A 17,615-nucleotide genomic window follows, 5' to 3' on the forward strand; every position below is an offset into this window, starting at 1 on the left:
AAACACCGACCCCTCCGATACTGTGCTTAACAAGTCTTTGATTAGTGGGATGGGGTAGGCATTTGACATTGAGATCCCATTTATCCCGAAAGTCTGTGCAAAGTCTCAGACTCCCATCCTTCTTCTTCCGGAAGAGGACCGGGGCGGCGTGGGCGGCAGTCGCTGGCCTAATGAACCCCCGTTTCAAGCTTTTGCCGATAAATTTCCGTAATTCGTCTTTCTCTGCCCACCCCATCGAATACAGTTTGGCTTAAGGTAATTCGTGCCCCGGGATCAGCTCAATAGCACAGTCTGTGTCTCTGTGGGGTGGCAGCTCGTTGGCCTCCTCCTCACTGAACACTTTGCGGAGGTCTTGATACTCCTTTGGGATGGAGCGGACCTCCTCCACCGACACGCACGTCTTTTTGTTCACCGGGGGTGGCGTTGGCCCCCACTGTTCCTGCCAGTGGTGGTGAGTGCACCGCCGATCGGTAAAGTCTATTGTTTGCACCCCCCCATTGTATGTCCGGCTGGTGGCGGGCCAGCCAACCCACCCCCACCACCACATCAAAGGATGAGGAGGGGGCTATGACGAAGACCTCTACCTCCCAGTATTCTTGGATTCCCACTGGCAGCCCCTGGGTTTCTTCCATGCAGGTCTCCCCCCTCATGGCCGTCCCATCCATCTGCTCGAATTGGATTGGGTGGGGAAGGGGGACCCTAGACAGTCCCAAGGCATCCACTAGCCTCGGGGTGATGATTTCGCGGGTGCAGCCCGAATCTACTAAGCCTCGGGCGTGCATGAACCACTTCAGTTTCAGGTTTAATAGAGTCACTGGTATAAAGAGTAGGGCCCCCGTTATTCTCACCCGTAGTGGTGCCGTCAAATCCACGTCCTGCTGTCCGGCACCTCTCAGTGCAGGTCACTCTCATTTTCCACTGGCTCCGGCTCCCATGATTCTTCGCCCGAGTCCTCGGTTATTATAGAATCCTCGTCAAGTGCCATGGATGTGGCGATGCTGCCCTGGCTGGGCTCCTTGGGTTTGCTCCCGGTCTTCTTCGGGCCGTCGGCCATCGGTTTTGGAGTTGGGGGGGGCCACGGGGCTTCTTCGGGCAGTTGGCAGCCAAGTGCCCGGGGTCACCGCATTGGAAGCACCAACGCCCGAGGGTAGATTTAGGAGTTCCCCCCTGGGGGATTACCTTGTTGGGTTCGATTTTAGTCCCTGCTTTGGCCTCACGCCCCCCTTTTACTCCTTGCTGCTGCTGCCGTTGCAGGGCCACATGTTTTAGGTTGGTCTCAACTTCTCCGGCCAATTGTATCCAACCCACTAGGGTTGTGGGTCGGGCCCGCTGGAAGCTTCGGTCGAGAATGCTCGCGTTGAGGCCTCGATGGAAAGCTTCATATCTCATCCTCTCGTTCCACCCTCGGACCTTGGAGCAGTGAGCTCGGAAGTCGGCGGCATACTTCCTCACCGTTCTCGCCCCCTGCTGTAGTTCTCGCAGGGCGGTGAGGGCCCGGACTTCTTGCAGCGGGTCGCTGTACTGCTGTAGGAACTGTTTGTAGGAACCCCGCCACCGTGGTCAGCTTGGGGCCCCAGGTTTCATATAAGCTAACGAACCATCGCCTTACCGCCCCCTTCAGCTTCGACCGCAGGTAATCTACTCGGCTAAGCTCAGTCGCGAAAGTGTTCCCCCAGTGGGTCATGAAGCTGTTGCACTGGATGGTGAAGTACTCTACCTCCTCCGGATCACCATCGAAGGTGATTTGCAGCTCTCGGCCTCTGCCTCCCGCCCAGGGCATGAGAGGTTGCAGGCCGGCAGGGCCCATCGGCCAACCGGGGGGAAGGGCTAGTACTGGTGGAGCCACCAGGCCCGGGGCCGGTGATGGTCCCATCAGGACTGGCGGTCCTGCTGGCTCTCCCGGTGGGCCCTTCGGTTGATCTGGCTGTGGTGCCGGCCGGTCCGGTGGTGGCTCGGCTGGCTCCCCTGAAGGGCCCGCGGGCAGGTCCGGCATTGGCCTCTCCGGTTCTGACCATGGCGCCGGTTTGCCTGGCGGGGCCCGTATCTGTTCTCGCATCTGATCCAGCTGTCTCTGCACCTCGTGTGCGATGTGCACGGTGTTCGCCTGGATGTCGTTTCGGATTTCCCTCACCCAAATCTGCGTCTCGTTTCTTAGCAGTTGGACATCCTCTCCCCCCCTCGGGGTCCGGCCTTCGTCCTCCCTCGGGCCGCCGCCTCGGTCCTCTCCAGCCAGGATGTCCTCTCCTTCACTCCCCATCCCGGTGAACAAGTTCCCGAAGCGCCTGGCTACCTCATCCATGAGCACGGTTGAGGTATGGGGCTGCCACTTCCTTGGGGTGAAGAGTAGAGTTGAGAAACGCAGCGGAGATCCCCCCTTCCGTCTGTCAACTGTGACACCCGGTGGGATCCCTGGCTCCTCTATGAGTTCGGTGGGTTCTCCGTTATCCGGAACTTTGGCAGCCATCCAGCTAACAAGTTGCCGGTTTGGATAGACCCGTATTGGTTCAGTTCCAAAATGTCAGATGATGGAGGTTCAAAGTAAACGGACTTCCATTTGTTGCAAATGTTAAGGTGTTTATTTGATATCTCAAGGTTCTGGACAAAGGAGCATTGGAACTGATACCAGTTGGCGGGAAAGGCAAAGCTTTAAACCGTTTACATCAAAGGGTTTCCAAACAACACTACATTCTCACACTTCTGAAATATACCTTCCCTTCCCCTTATCTCTTGTGGTTCCTCTTCTCACGGAGGAGCCCTGCTGGCTCTCCTTGAGGCATGCTATCTTCAAAGGACTGTTGCTTTTGTTAGTACTATGCAGAGGAATTCACAGCAGGGATTAGTAACATCTCTATAACTACTTTGATATGCAAGGTCTTTGTTTCATGGTTAGTAGTAAATGCTCAAAATGGAGTTAGTCATGTCAAGATACATGTTGCATTTCAACCATACTCATCATAACACAACAATAAGATTCTCCAGTGTCTGACAGCTATGACAGGGAGGCCAGACTTGATGCACTATGGGTGTCCACTGCCTCACTTGAAGCCTGGTAGAACAGCTCCATTTTACAGGCCCTATGAAAAGGTAGTAAATCAGGTAGGACCCAAATCTCCAATGGAAGTATGTTCCACCAGGCCAGAGCTAGGGCAGAAGAAGCCCTGGCTAAAGTTGAGGCAAAAGGGACGTCCTTCGGGCCAGGGACAACCAGCAGATGGTAATTAGATGAACATAAAGTCCTTTGGGGCAAATATGGGGAGAGGTGGTCCCTCAAATATGTCGATCCCAGACCGTGCAGAGCTTTACATGTCAGTACCAAAACCTTGAAGTGATTCTAGTGCTCAATAGGTAGCCAGTGCAATTGGCTGTTTGCTTACACGTACAGGCAATACAGTTAGCAAATGCTCTGCTGCATTTTGCACCAGCTGGAGTTTCCAGATTAGCCTCAAGGGCAAGCCCACATAGAGCACATTACAGTAATCCAACCTGGAAGTGACCATTGCATGGGTCACTGTAGCTAAGTCCTGAGGGGAGAGATAGGGTGCTAGCTACCTGATCTGCCAAAGATGGTAGAAGGCAGATCTGGCAACCACAGTGACCTGGGCCTTCATAGAAAGGGAGGCATCCAAGGTCACTCCCAAGCTCTTCTGGGCTGGCATAAGTAATGCACCGTCCAGGGCTGGGAGCCAGATATCTGATTCTACTCCACCTCATCTACTCCACTTCAGGCAAGCTACAAGACCTATGTTTTGTTTGGATTAAGCTTATTATTATTATTATTTTTGTGCAGTCTAAAAGTTTTTTTCTTTGAGAAGCAAGAACTGTGTGTTTAGTCTACCCCGTTTCTAAAGGGGAAGGCGTCTAGTTGTTTAAGTTTGATTAACATCAGGCCCTGGTGGCTATAGTAAGACATTATTGCTGTGGTGGTTACATTGTTGCTATTAATTGGAACATTTTGTTCCCAAACAATCCCTTTTGTTCTCCCCCTGCCTTTTACTCTTTTTTCTTTTTCCTTTTCTGAGCACCTAGACAAATAATCAAGGCTTATATTTTAAAGGAAAGAAGGGCTTCTGTCCTTTTGGATAGGTAGTGTCTATTTTATATATATATACCGTATATACTCGAGTATAAGTCGACCCGAATATAAGCCGAGGCTTCTAATTTTACCCCAAAAATCTGGGAAAACTTATTGACTCGAGTATAAGCCGAGGGTGGGAAACGCAGCAGTTACTATTCCTGTGGCAGGTAAGGCCACAATGCTGCTTGCAATGAAAGATGAGGAGAATGGTGGTGCAGAACACAAATCAACAATACCAAGGCAGAAGTCATTTCTGGTCAGACTGAAAACACCAGTCCCAGCACGACCCCTCCCCCTTCACTGAGGAGAGGAGAGCAGGGGGCAGCTTTAGCTGTCCTTGGAATTCCGGGGATGCGGGCGGAATAGTGACTCGAGTATAAGCCGAGGAGGGGTTTTTTCTGCCCAAAATTTGGGCAGAAAAACTAGGCTTATACTCGAGTATATAGGGTATATGTTATATATATAACATATATATAAAACGTGTATTTTGACTTATTTGGGTAACAAAATGAAAAAGGGAGACAAAACAAAGAAAAGAGTGACCCCCACCCCTTTGCCATCCCCTGGTCCAAATACAGGACCAACTAAGTTTGGAGGGACAGGTATTCAGGAATTTACTGTCAGCCATTAATCAATTAACTGACAAGGTTGCCAACCTAGGTGATCAATTGGGAGATGTTCCAAAGGAATTGGCAGTGAATAGTAAACAAACTTCAGAAACAAACCAAGCCTTGAAAGTGCTAGACTCTAAGATAGCAACCACGACACAAAAACTAGAAGAAGTGGAAACTAAACAAAAGCTATCAGAAGACCGATTGCTTGTGCTTGAAATGGACAGGGCGTCATATATGTTAAGATTTCAGAATATTCCAGAAGATAAATCTGAAAAACTTCCTAAAATAGTAAGCAGAGCTTTAGCAGAAGCTATACATACAGAACCTCTGGAATTAGAAAGAGAAATTGATGCAGCATGTAGAGTTCCCTCAGCCTTTGCTCGCAAGCATTCATTACCAAGGGAGGTGCATGTCAGATTCAGGAGAAAATCAGTGAAAGAAGCAATTCTTAGAAAGAGAAGACATAAAGAAGTGGAAGTTAGCGGGGAGAAGGTGAGAATTTTGAAAGAAGTTCCATGGCCTATGAGGCAGAAGAGGAGAGAATATGCTAATCTCACTACTTTGTTGAGAGAAAACAACATTTCCTACACATGGCTGAATCCAGAAGGACTGATCTTTTAATATGAAGATAAATGATTTCATATTAACTCAACTTTTAAAGCAGAGGACTTCTTAGAAAAACATGGGGAGAAATTGAAGCAGGATAAAGAAGTAATGAAGAGGACCAGGGGGAAACCTTGTAGAAGAACCAAAGCCAAGAATCCAAAAAATATAAAGACAAGGTCCTTTATGAAGAAAGACAGTGACAAAAAACTTTTACTGGCCAGCCAACAGATGAAAATACTTTCGTTTAACGTGAATGGACTAAATTCTCTTATTAAAAGGAGAAAAGTTTTTGTACTTTTATCTAAGTTTAAATTATAGTTATCTAAGTTTAAATCTGATGTTATTTGCCTACAAGAGATGCATTTGATGCTACAGCACTCACATCTATTGAAAAATAAAAATTAGGCAATGTTTTTTATGCTCTGGATGCAAAGCAAAATAAATGTGGGGTTGCTACATATGTTAAAGACAAATTGAATCCACAAATGCTTTATGCATCAGAAGATGGAAGGATGTTATTTGTTGAAGTTTCTCTGGAGGGTAAGAAAATTTTATTAGCAAATATTTGTGCGCCAAATGAACTTCAAGACAAATTTTCATAAAACTTCATGATAAATTGATACTTTTGAGTATATGGACCATTGTATTATTGGAGATTTTAACACTGTTACTAATGCAGCAATCGATAGAAAGTCAGCAAAACAGACAAAAATTAAAGGGTTGACATTACCCATTAATTTTTGGAGATAGCAGAAGAATTTAACTTGGTGGTTGCCTGGAGGACAAGATTTTCAAATTCAAGGGATTTTACTTATTCTTTTAAATACCAATCTTGGTCTAGGATTGAGATGTGCTGATTGTCCAGAAGACTTATGCAGCTGCCCTGAGCCTGCTTTGATGGGGAGGGCGGGATATAAATCCAATAAAATAAATTCAGCCAAGAGTTACCTCTGATCATAGCCTATTAACCCTAACCTGGCGGGGAATCCCTAAAAAGATTAAGTGATGTTTGAATATACAGATTTTGAAGGATCAAGACTTTCTTCAGAATTCCAAAAAAGAGTTGGACAATTTCTTCAAACAGAATATTCCCAAGATATGAAAATGCAGATTGTGTGGAATGCAAGCAAAGCAAATTTTTTGAGGATTGGCCATTGGATATATAGCTAAACAAAAAAAGGAACTGACTAAAAATTTTCAAGACCTAACCATCAGCTAAAGAACAAGGAGGATGAATTAAAACTTAATCCTACTAGGATGGAATTAAATAAGAAGATTCAACTGTTACAACATAAAATTAACCTTATATTGGTGGAGGAAGTGGAAAGAAAATTGAAATTTGCTAGACAAAATTACTCTGAGAATGCAAATAAAGCAGGAACATGGCTTGTTTACAAATTAAGGAAAGAAAGTGCTAAAAGGACTATTTCTACGCATAAAGTTGAAAATAGTGAACTAAAAACAAATAGATATGATCTTGAGAAGATAGTGACAAAATATAATAAAGATTTATATAAATGCAGAGAGGTATCCAAAATTAGCAAGAAGAATATGTTAAAAATAATATATTCCACATTTTTACGCTGGATCAAAAGAAGACCTTAAATGATCCCATAACAATGCAAGAAATTGGAGAGGTGATTGGGGCTCAAAAAAGGGGGAAAGCACTGGGTCCTGACGGACTTCCAGTGGAATATTATAAAACTTTTGAAGAATCCTTGATTCTCCCATTTAAACTGATTTTAGAGGCTATTTGCGTAGATGGTGAAATGCCAAGTTCTTGGCAAGAAGCTATTATCACCTTGATCCTGAAAGAGGGCACAGATTTGAGGGAAATAAGGAACTACAGATCGATATCACTTTTGAATGTTGATAATAAAATGTTTGCTGCAATTTTAGCTCACTATCTTAAGAAAATTCTTGTTGAGATTATTCATCAAAACCAGGCAGGATTTCTTCTGAGAAGGTACTTAAAAGACAATGTTAGAGTAATATGTGATATATTGGAATATTATGAGTCTCACCCAGAGAAACAAATGGCGTTAATTTTTTTTGATGCAGATAAAGCTTTTGACAATGTTAACTGGCGGTTTATGTCACAACTAAAAGAGATGGATAGGGGAATGACTTTCTGAAAATGATGCAAGCCATTTACTCTAAACAAACCACAAGAGTTATACTTAATGGGGAACTTACAGGTTTACTGGAGATTCAAAAGGAACAAGACAAGGGTGTCCCTTGTCTCCACTTTTATTTATTCTTTGGAATTGCTAAATAATCAAATAAGACAAGACAAAAATATTCAAGGAACTGCGATAAGAGCTGAAAAATTTAAATTAAGTGCATTTGCATATGACCTTGTGTTTATTCTGGAAAGACCCTTGGAATCTATCGATTATCTAAAAGTTAACTTAGAAAGATTTGGCAAAATGGCTGGTCTCAGAATAAATTATCAAAAAACAAAATTTTTAACAGAAATTATGATGAAAGATAACATTGAACTTTTGAAACAAAAATCAGATTTTTTCCTTTGAACGTAAAATCAAATATTTGGGAATATATTTGTGCATTACCCTTGGTTCTAGAGATTCCTACAAGCAATAAATTGTGGCCAAAGAAATGCAGCTTTATTCAGCTTTAACAAAGAGTAACAGTGAAAATATCCCTCATCCACCCAGTGAGCTTTATAAGAAGAAAGAAAAGTCTACTTCACGAGGCTAGCAGTCTGTCCAGGAAACCTGGCTGGAGTGCAGGGTTTTTCTACAGCTTGCACACAGCTTAGAAGTTTGTCCTCTCCCTTGCGAGGCCTTTTCACTCCACCGCTGTCTTCTGTGCTTGAAGCTATTCTCCCTCTGCCATTCAAAGCCACCGTCTTCCAAAGCTGCCGCTGAATCCGTCACTGAAGCTGTCACCACCCTCTCTCCATAGTTGTCTGCTTCTTATCTACACAGCTCTCCCATCCCAGGTGTTCTTCATTTACAATGCTGTGTAGGATTTAACCCCCTGCTGTCCTGGATTCTGCTGACTCATGGAGAAGGGCTGTATGGCTCACCACTTATCTAATTTCCACTACAATCTACCCCTTGGTGACCATACAACCTTCGACCATGCTTCGTCTCATTGTCTCATTCACAGTCTGCAGTCATTCAAGAAGGGTCTTGAAGGCACTTTATTCTTGGAGAGAAAGGGAACAAAAATAAGTATTAATACCATTTCATTCTCTTTTCCTTAATTTTCCCACATCTAAGCATATTGGGGAAGCAGCATTAGTCACCATAACTCAATATGTGGCTCCTGGGCCTTTGCTGATAACTTCTCTTGCCTGGTTGGGTTTGTTTGGGTACGCAACCCAAACCTTCTGCCCTGGGGTAAAGTCTACATCCGTGGATCCAAACCCTCTATCTCCTCTTATAGTAGGTTGACCTGGGCCTGTTACTTCTTGTATATCAGGCATATGTAACTTTTTACATATCAATTGGGCAACACGTTGACCTACCTTGCAGTTGAGAATATGCAGGCTGGTACTGTGCAGAATTACCCGTAGTTCTCCCTGATAGTCATGATCCACCACCCCTCCTAACACCTGGAGACCCTTGAGGGCTAGTCCAGATTGTGGGGCAATCCGATCATAAGTTTCAGGAGGGACTATGACCCCAATCCCCAAAGGAATGACTGTCTGTCCTCCTGCAGGTATAGTCACCTCCTTTGATGTCACCAAATCTGCCCCTGCACTATCAGGCGTGGCCCAAATAGGCAACACACCATATGAGTGGGTTTTCCACACTTTTAAGTGTGGCACTGGGTTGGGCACTTTCAAACCTGCCATCCTTTGGAGGGGTGTCTGGCCAGCTCCCAGGGGGCGATTATTCAATTCAAATTCTGCTTCTTCCCAAACAGTCCCCATTTTCTTAGGGAGTGATCCAGAGTTAACTGCTGTATTTTTAGTTTCAATAATCCATTCATCCTTTCTATTAATCCTGCTGCCCATGGGTGATGGGGATTGTGAAATACCCATTGGATGTCCCATTCACGAGCCCAGTCCTGTACCTGTATTCCTCGAAAGTGACTAGCATTATCTGTTTGAATTGCTAGAGGTACTCCATACCTTTTGATAAGAAGATCCAAACCTTTGATGGTACTCTGTTGGGTGGCTCTGGCACATGGGTAAGTCAACAGGTAGCCTGAGCAGGTATCAACCATTGTCAGCAAGTATTGCCATCTACCATGCTGTGGTAGAGGACCAATGTAGTCTGCTTGCCATATCTGTCCCGGTGCTTTGCCTCTATAAAGCTGTCCCATAGGAACCTTTGAAAGAGGAACCTGCTTCAAAGAAGGACACAGTTCACATCCAGCAGTTGCTGTATTAGCTGCATCTACTGAACAAGGAATACCTCGCTGCAGTGCCCATTCCCTGGTAGCCTTGGTACCCAAATGTCCAGATTTTTCATGAGCTCATCAAGCAAGGATCAACAATTCATCAGACTGAACCTGAGTGGGTTCAGTGGCCCGCACATGAGCCAATTGATCTACAGCTTGGTTATACAATGCTTCAGGAGTACCAGAAGCATGCCCATCAACATGTCTTACATACACAGATATACATGATAGTATATCATCAATACACTGCCATAGCTCCTGTCCCCACAATGGGCGCTTATGAATGGTGAAACTTTCTTTTTTTCATTTGGGAAACCAAGTTGTCAATCCTTCAAACACAGCCCAAGAATCGGTATACACATACACTGCATCTTCCTGCTGTTCTACAGTTTGCTCTATATCCATTAACACAGCCATTAACTCTGCATACTGGCTGGACATTCCTTTCCCAGCTCTAGTTAGTGTGAGCTTTTGCTTGGGGTTGAGTGCAGCTGCACGCCACACCCGTTCTGCCCCCCATACCTGGCTGAACCATCTGTAAACCAGGTAGCCTCACAATCCACTTCTGTGTAAGGGGGAGCCTCTTTAACAGGTGATCGCTCAAGTATTTCTACACCCACTGGTGTGAGAGCCAACACCTGTTCCTGCAAAGCACTCACTCCTTGTGGACCAGGGCAAGCCCTCTCAGAGATATATCACTTCCATTTGACGATGGAGGACTGCTGTGCTCTGCCAACACGAGGACTGGCTGACTCATCTTTTACCCAGTGCATGACAGGTATACTAGGCCTCATAACTACTGGTTCTTGGCCAGTGTGTCTCTCAGTCTCTACTAAAGCCCAGTAGCGTGCTAGCAATTGCCGCTCAAAAGGAGAGTAGTTAGCTGCAGCATCTGGCAGCCTCCGTGACCAGAAGCCTAAAGGCACACGTTTCCCTCCTTATCCTTTTTGCCACAAACTCCACACAGCCACCTCTATTTATTAGATTTTATCCCACCCTTCCCTGTACACAGGGCTCAGGGTGGCTCACAACAACTAAAATGCAGATCATACAATAAAAGTCTTACAGTTCTAAAAAATTGTTATGTATTAGACACACCAAGATGCTCCATAAACCTTGGAGCATGCTTCTGGTGCCCAAGATTAAATAGGGCAGTGGGCAAGCACCCCTGATAGTTGTTGAGCATATCAGGTCAGAGGGTGGAGCAGGGGAGGCTAGAATAAATGTGATATCCATTGCCTCAGCCAAGGCCCAGTGTTACATCTCTATTTTACAGGCCCTCCAGAACTGAAGCAGATTCCACAGGGTCCTGATCTCACTTCAAAGAGTGTTCCACCAGGCTGGTGTCAGAGCTGAAAAGGCTCTTGCTCTGGTCAAAGTTAAATGGACTATTCTGAACCATCTGCAGTTTCCAAAGCATTTTCAAGGGTAGCCCTAAATAGAGTGAATTGCAGTAGTCCAGTCTGGAGGTGACCATTGCATGGATCCACATGGCAAGGTCTGATCCAGACAAATAGGGAACCAGCTTGCATGCTGTCTGTGCTACTGGACACTTGTTTATCCAATCATACTGTGTTTTTCTTTAGGAGCAAGTCAACTGGTATTATGACAGTTGAAGTGCAACCTTCTTCAACTGGACGACAATGTATTGCTTCCCCCAAGGTAAATTTTAGCATGTTTTTAGCATGATGATACTGGGATGTAATACAAAATTAACAAAGACTAACACATTTCTTGTGGCATACAGTTTCTCAGACTAGAAAGGCTATTTCTCTTTTGGATAATCAGAAAGCCAGTAAGCAACCAGAAAGCCAGCAAAACAGGGTGAAGACCCAAACTTTCCACTCCATAGAACAACCCTTGAGTTACACAGCAGATGGAAGCGTTAGATTGTAATTCTCAATATGACTCTCAATATGACATAATTCCCTGGGTAGATTCCTAGACTAAAAAAACATTTTGCTCGTGCTTTGTTCCCTTCTGCACTGCTGTTTTCAGGTGCAGCAACATGATACCATTTTATCTTCATACTGGTTCTGTTCCTCCCCCCCTCACTTTACAACAAGCTTTCCTAAACCTGGTTTGATATGTTCTTTTTGGAGAAATCTCAGTCAAAATTCCTCCAGACTCCAAATGGTAGGAAGATGTACATCTTTTCAGGCTCCACCCACTTCAGTGCCATTTTCCTTACTTTAGTCCATTTAGTGGCCATTTCCAACCCTGCCTGTGAAGGGCATTCCCAGGATTTTTTAAAGGAATAAGTAGAATTTATAGAACTATAAAATTATGATTGCAGCAATGTACTTCTTTACAGCTTTTTAAAAGAAGTCCTGTAGCCTTTTTGGTTGAAGCCCTTTTGTTGCGAGATGCTAGCTACTAGCATTGTTGCCAATCCCTAGGTGGGGCAGGTAGAAAGCACTAAAGCATCCACAATAAACCAGCCTCAAGAATAAATAATTTCTATTCATATACAAAACATAGAAACCTTGTGTAATAATTATTACAAAGGTGCAATGATATCACATCCAAGTCCCATAAGTTAAAGTTCACGATGAAAGTTCTTGTTTTTGTAGAGAAGGGTCCAGAATGCGATAAGACAAGCCGTGAAGACAGAGACCAGCACTTCAATTCTTCTCTAGAAGTAACTGGTGTAGACCATTATGACAGCAAGGCACATTGACGCAACAGAGATGCACATATGGCTCCGTTTCACACGTGGCTTCTTTTATAACATTATACATGGCAATAGCTCAATCCTTTCTGCAGAGTTACTCCAATCCCCAGGTGGGGGCAAGGGATCCCCCGGGTTGGAGGCCCTCTTCCCACTTCAGGGTTATCAGAAAGTGAGGGGGGGAATGTCTGCTGGGCATTCCATTATACCCTATGGAGACCAATTCCCACAGGGTATAATAGAGGATTGATCCATGGGTATCTGGGGCTCAGGGGGGGCCTGTATTTTGAGGTAGAGGCACCATATTTTCAGCATAGCATCTGGTACCTCTTCTCAAAACAGCCTCCAAGTTTCAAAAACATTGGACAAGGGGGTCCAATTCTGTGAGCCCCCAAAGAAGGTGCCCCTATCCTTTATTATTTCCAAAGGCGAGAAGGCATTTAAAAGGTGCACGGTCCTTTTAAATGTGATGGCCAGAACCCCCTTTGGTGTTCAATTATGCTTGTTACAACCTTGCTCTTGGCTCCATCCCCAAATCTCCTGGCTCTACCCCCAAAGTCCCCAGATATTTCTTGAATTGGACCAGGCATCCCTACTAGCTGCATATCTGTTTTCCGCAACCCAAAGGGCGTGAGATTCTTAAAAAATGAAATATTGGAACGAGTACACAATTGCAATATATCATTTTATAGCGCTATAGCTAATATTGTTTCTTTTATTCATGAAAAAAAAACCTCTTCAGGGGTGGATGGAGATGGCAGCCATAGAATGCTAAGGCAAGGAAAATGTGGGGAAACTTTTATGCTGATATTTGGTTGCTACTGCAAATACCTCTGCATTTGCTGCAGCAGTAAGAGCTACACAGAAAATTGTCTCTGTGTGGAAATAGCCTGGCATACTAACTATTCTTGTCCTTTCATATCCACAATAACACCCATTTTCAGGCGCTATACTATAGATTGCTGCCCACAGAGGGTTTGTACTGAAATAACATTATACTGATATATCTGTAGAGTTGTGCTGGTCTACATTTCTTGTACTAGTGCAGATAATTTAGTCAGGAACGTTCAGCCATCATAACTGTTTGTCTCTTAGCAGTTGAACTGTGTCATTTACTGAGGCAGTGCTTTCTAGGAGTGAAAATTGCCCCTTGTAAAAACATGAGCTCAATCTGTCAATTGTATTCAGTTCCAGTAGAAGAGCAGTAAATATGTTTTTTATTTGTTTACATATATTTATAAGGCATACAAAAATGATTGTTCAACTGTAGAGTTTTTAAAGTAAATCTGTGTTATAGCTTTGAACTCTGAATAATTGTTACTGTTTTGTACAATTGCAGGGAAGTGGGCTCATATAGAAATTAATCACACTATGCTTTTAGAAAAAACGTTGTAAAATGATCTGTTTACATGTTTCTTTTCAGATATCTCATATTTATGTTGGCTGCCCTCCAAAAAAACGTGTGCTGGTTTTAAAGCAAGTTGTAACAGTCTTTTTTTCTTATCCTTTTATTTAGTTTGTAATAAAAACCAGGTATTAGAGTCACAGAAATATTAATCTCAGTTCTCAGTTCATTTATTGTAATTAGTCATTGGCTGTTACAAGTCTACAAAAATCTCAAGGAAAAGCAAAGTAAAGTAGAAGTTATTTAACATACAAAATATCATGTAACAGAAATATTAGTCAGATTTTTCTGTCCAGTGTCTTCATAAATGTTGAATATATTCCAGAATATATATATATATATATATATATATATATACACACACATACACATATTATGATATATTTAGAATGTATTTAGGACCAGGGCTTTCTCTGCAGGAAAAGCCCAGCAAGAACTCATATGCATATTTATTTATTCATTCAGTAAACTATTGGGAAAATACTGCTTTACAGTCTAACATTGGGTGCTTTACAGTCTAACATTGGATGTTCATTGTTGTGGCTTCTGTGCAGTCCCACATTGGAACTGCATCTGCACAGGCCAGCTGCAAACAAGAATTCCAAAAGCTTCTAGCACTTTAGGAGCGCCCCTCCTTCCTATGACCCTATCCCTCCGAAACTATTGGAAATTAAGCAGAGTGTATAAAGCACAGTGGAATAATGCATCACAGACACATGTGTTTAGCTTCTGAGAAAAGTTTACTACAAAATTAGGGAAGGGTTACATGGAAGAAAAATTACAATAGTTAGAGTTGCCAGGTCCATCTCAGAAAATATCTGGGCACTTTGGGGGTGGAACTTGAAGACTTTTTCATTCCCTAAAATCTATAATAATAATTCCGCTATGATGGTGGCCAAACAGAGCTCTCCCATTGGCTTATGGGTGCATTCCATGCACTTGACAAATAACTGGCCCATCATGGCTCACTCAGCATCTCTGGCCTCCCACTGGCTAATTCCCCTTCTCCCGTCTACTGCAGGCCCAGGTATGTTGAACAAATCACCAAAAGTCTTACCTAAGAGACAAGACAAATCTCAAACTCGTCTCTGTGTCCTCTCAGTTAACTAGCCTCACAAAAAGTGTTGCTGGCAACAGACCTCTGCCACTTCATCAATGGCCCACACAGATGGCCTCCCAGCACATGCAACCTATGAAGGCTACAGAAATAGCCAGGGAGCCACTCCCACCATAATGCTACTAAGTCACAAGGCCTGGTCCTGCTGGGAATGGTTCCTCAGAGGGATAACTGCTGCCTTTCCTGTCACTCCCTCTCTCCCTCCTCCCCTCAGCCATGCCCTAGGCAGAGGCTGCTGCTAGGCAGCCAACTTCCGCAAGTAAATGGAGAGTCATCAGGTGAAAAGAATGGCATACAGTCCACCCTGCAAAGCAGTTCTTTTCTCCAGGATGGGGAGAGAGATCTGTTGTTTGGTGTTTAGTTGTGATCCCACGACATCTTCAGGCTTCACCTGGAGATTGACTAGCTGACTGGCATGACTTAACTAATCCTGGCTGCTTGCTCCTGTCCAGCAGCACCCCCCCCCCATGACAGCTAATGTGACTTAGTAGTTGCCAACTCCAGGTTGGTAAATTCCTGGAAATTTGAGGGGTGGAGCCTGGAGAGGGTGGGTTTGAGGAGGGATGGGGCCACAAACAGGTACAATTCTATAGATTCCACTCTCCAAACCAGCCATTTTGTCCTGGGGAACCACTGTTGCCGATCTCCAAGTGAGAGTTGGAGATCACTCAGAATTACAACTGCTCTCCATATGGTAGAAATCAGCTTCCCTTGAGCGGGGGGGGGGGGGGGGTGAATGCCTTCACTTGGGTAGATAGGAAGACAGCAAGGGGGGCACTCACCCAGAGCCTCTTTCTAGAGCCCATTGTATTTTTCTTTACAATAGACCTTATTCCTAGTAAATAAATAAAAATACAGCAGTGCAGTTCCCCTGAATACAGTCTTCATTTCCTCCCCCCCCCCACAGCAGTTAAACTTCCATTAAATGAAAGTGAACATACACACTCCCACAAAGCAGCCAATATAAACACATTTATCAAGCACACACATTTATGATCTCATTGGGGCAATTTACTCATGTTGCTGAATATAACTATCACCTATATTTCAACCAACTTCTTCAGACTAATAGGAAAATGAAATAACAGCCTAGGGAGTGGAGTTTTCCTCCAAACAAACAGAGGGACTGAGAGCAACCAGGTGTTGTCTATTTGCCCTGCTCCCCTGCAGCTTTCCTGCTGAGATTGTAAGGCACACATAAATTCAGAAACACAAATATTTGCAAACCTTTTCTAAACCTGCTGAGGTTTGAAGGCACATATTAGGGTTTCTAATCCCCAGTTGGGGGTAGGAGGAGACCCTCTCCCCACTTCAGGGTTATCAGAACGTGGGGGGTGGGAGGGAAAGTCTGCTGGTGATTCCATTATACCCTATGGAGACCAATTTCCATAGGGCAGGGGTCCCCAACCCCTGGGCCACGGACCAGTACCAGTCCATAGCAACTGGGCTACAGAACAAGGCAGAGACGCAGCACCACCCCTTTCACCCAACCAGACCCAGGCAGACAAAAGAGGTAGAGGAGTCTCAGAACAAGGAACAGCAGCCCCACGGCTCCATTCCCAAGCTATTTCTCCACCCCCCCCCCAAAAAAAACCACCCCTCCGGCCCTGATCAGCAGCCATTTACATTTCTCTGCCACCGGCGCCTGCCTGCTTGCTTGCACCAGCTTGGGGGTGCAGCGCATCTCTGACTGGTGCGAGTGGGCGGAGAGAGCAAGTGGGACTGAGGTGGTGGCAGCAGCCACTGTTGCTCCTGCTGCCGCGTAGCTCACCTCCAGTGCCGGTCGCCAGGGAGAGCTTGGCCCAGCCCTCCCACCAGACCCCTTCCACTCTCCCCCAGCCCGCCCACCTGACTTCCTTCTACACCCATGCATGCCCCAGGGCCTGCGGGTGCCTGATGGGGACCCCAGAAGGAGAGCGCACGCTGGCTTTTGCGACAGAAAGAGAGAGCAGGGGGGAGAGAGAGCAGGAGAACGAGAGGAGGCAGCAACAGTGAAAGTGTCACAGAGAGAGAGAGCATGCAAGACAGAGAGCATGCACAAGTGAGAACGCAAGAGAGAGAGCTGGGGCCAGGTGGCTGACCACTGCAAGAAGCAGCCAAGCCCCACAGCCCCCCCCCCAAAAAAAAATTCTGGCTATGGGGCTGTTCTTGAAACTGTTTCTCTTAAAAGGTGGTGGTGGTTGTTTTTAGTCATTCTAGTGAGGAATAAGCCTTCCACTTCACTGTTAGGGCTCAAAAGTGGCCTTCTCAGGCTTGTGCTGAGTCTGACTGTAGCTTTAAAAAATGAGCTGATTCCTGTTCTCTGTGCCTTATCTGCCTAGGCATTCACACAACAGAACTGAAGGCATGATTTGATACAGCTGGATTCAAATGGGCTGTTTTTCAAAGGCTTTAGCTGTGCAGGCCAGCCTAAATAAAGGCACCTTGCCCCTCCTTGGCTGTGTCAGCTGAGAGGATAAATGTGGAGGTGTTGCCTGATACAGCCTCAGATTCAGAATGGCTCACTTCAAAGACTTGGCTGCATCCTGCCTGCCTGAAGGAATCTCTTCCTCTCCCTGGCTACCCTCAGTTCTGAGCCAGAAACCTGGAGATATGGTCTGACAGATGCTACCTGACTAAAAGAATCCCTTCCCCTCCCTGGGTGCCATTGGTTCAAGTTGGAAAGCCTGGAAGTGTGGGTTGGTGTAGCCTTAGATTTCACAAGGGCTGTTTTCTACAAGGCTTTGGCTGTATGCCAGCCTGAATAAAGG

The 17,615-nt window shown here is 45.0% G+C and overlaps 1 protein-coding gene across 1 annotated transcript in view; it reads left to right on the plus strand.

The window, feature by feature from the left end:
• LOC132574209 (cation channel sperm-associated auxiliary subunit epsilon-like) overlaps positions 1 to 17,615 on the plus strand; it is a 59,901-nt gene that overhangs the window by 28,722 nt on the left and 13,564 nt on the right. The window contains exons 7-9 of the mRNA XM_060242535.1: positions 11,259 to 11,334; positions 13,767 to 13,826; positions 14,770 to 14,775. Of these exons, the coding sequence (XP_060098518.1) occupies positions 11,259 to 11,334; positions 13,767 to 13,826; positions 14,770 to 14,775 (142 nt within the window). The remainder of the gene's footprint in view (positions 1 to 11,258; positions 11,335 to 13,766; positions 13,827 to 14,769; positions 14,776 to 17,615) is intronic.

This window comes from Heteronotia binoei, chromosome 1 (genome assembly GCF_032191835.1).
Source record: "Heteronotia binoei isolate CCM8104 ecotype False Entrance Well chromosome 1, APGP_CSIRO_Hbin_v1, whole genome shotgun sequence".
In the NCBI taxonomy this organism is placed as follows: Eukaryota; Metazoa; Chordata; class Lepidosauria; order Squamata; family Gekkonidae; genus Heteronotia; species Heteronotia binoei.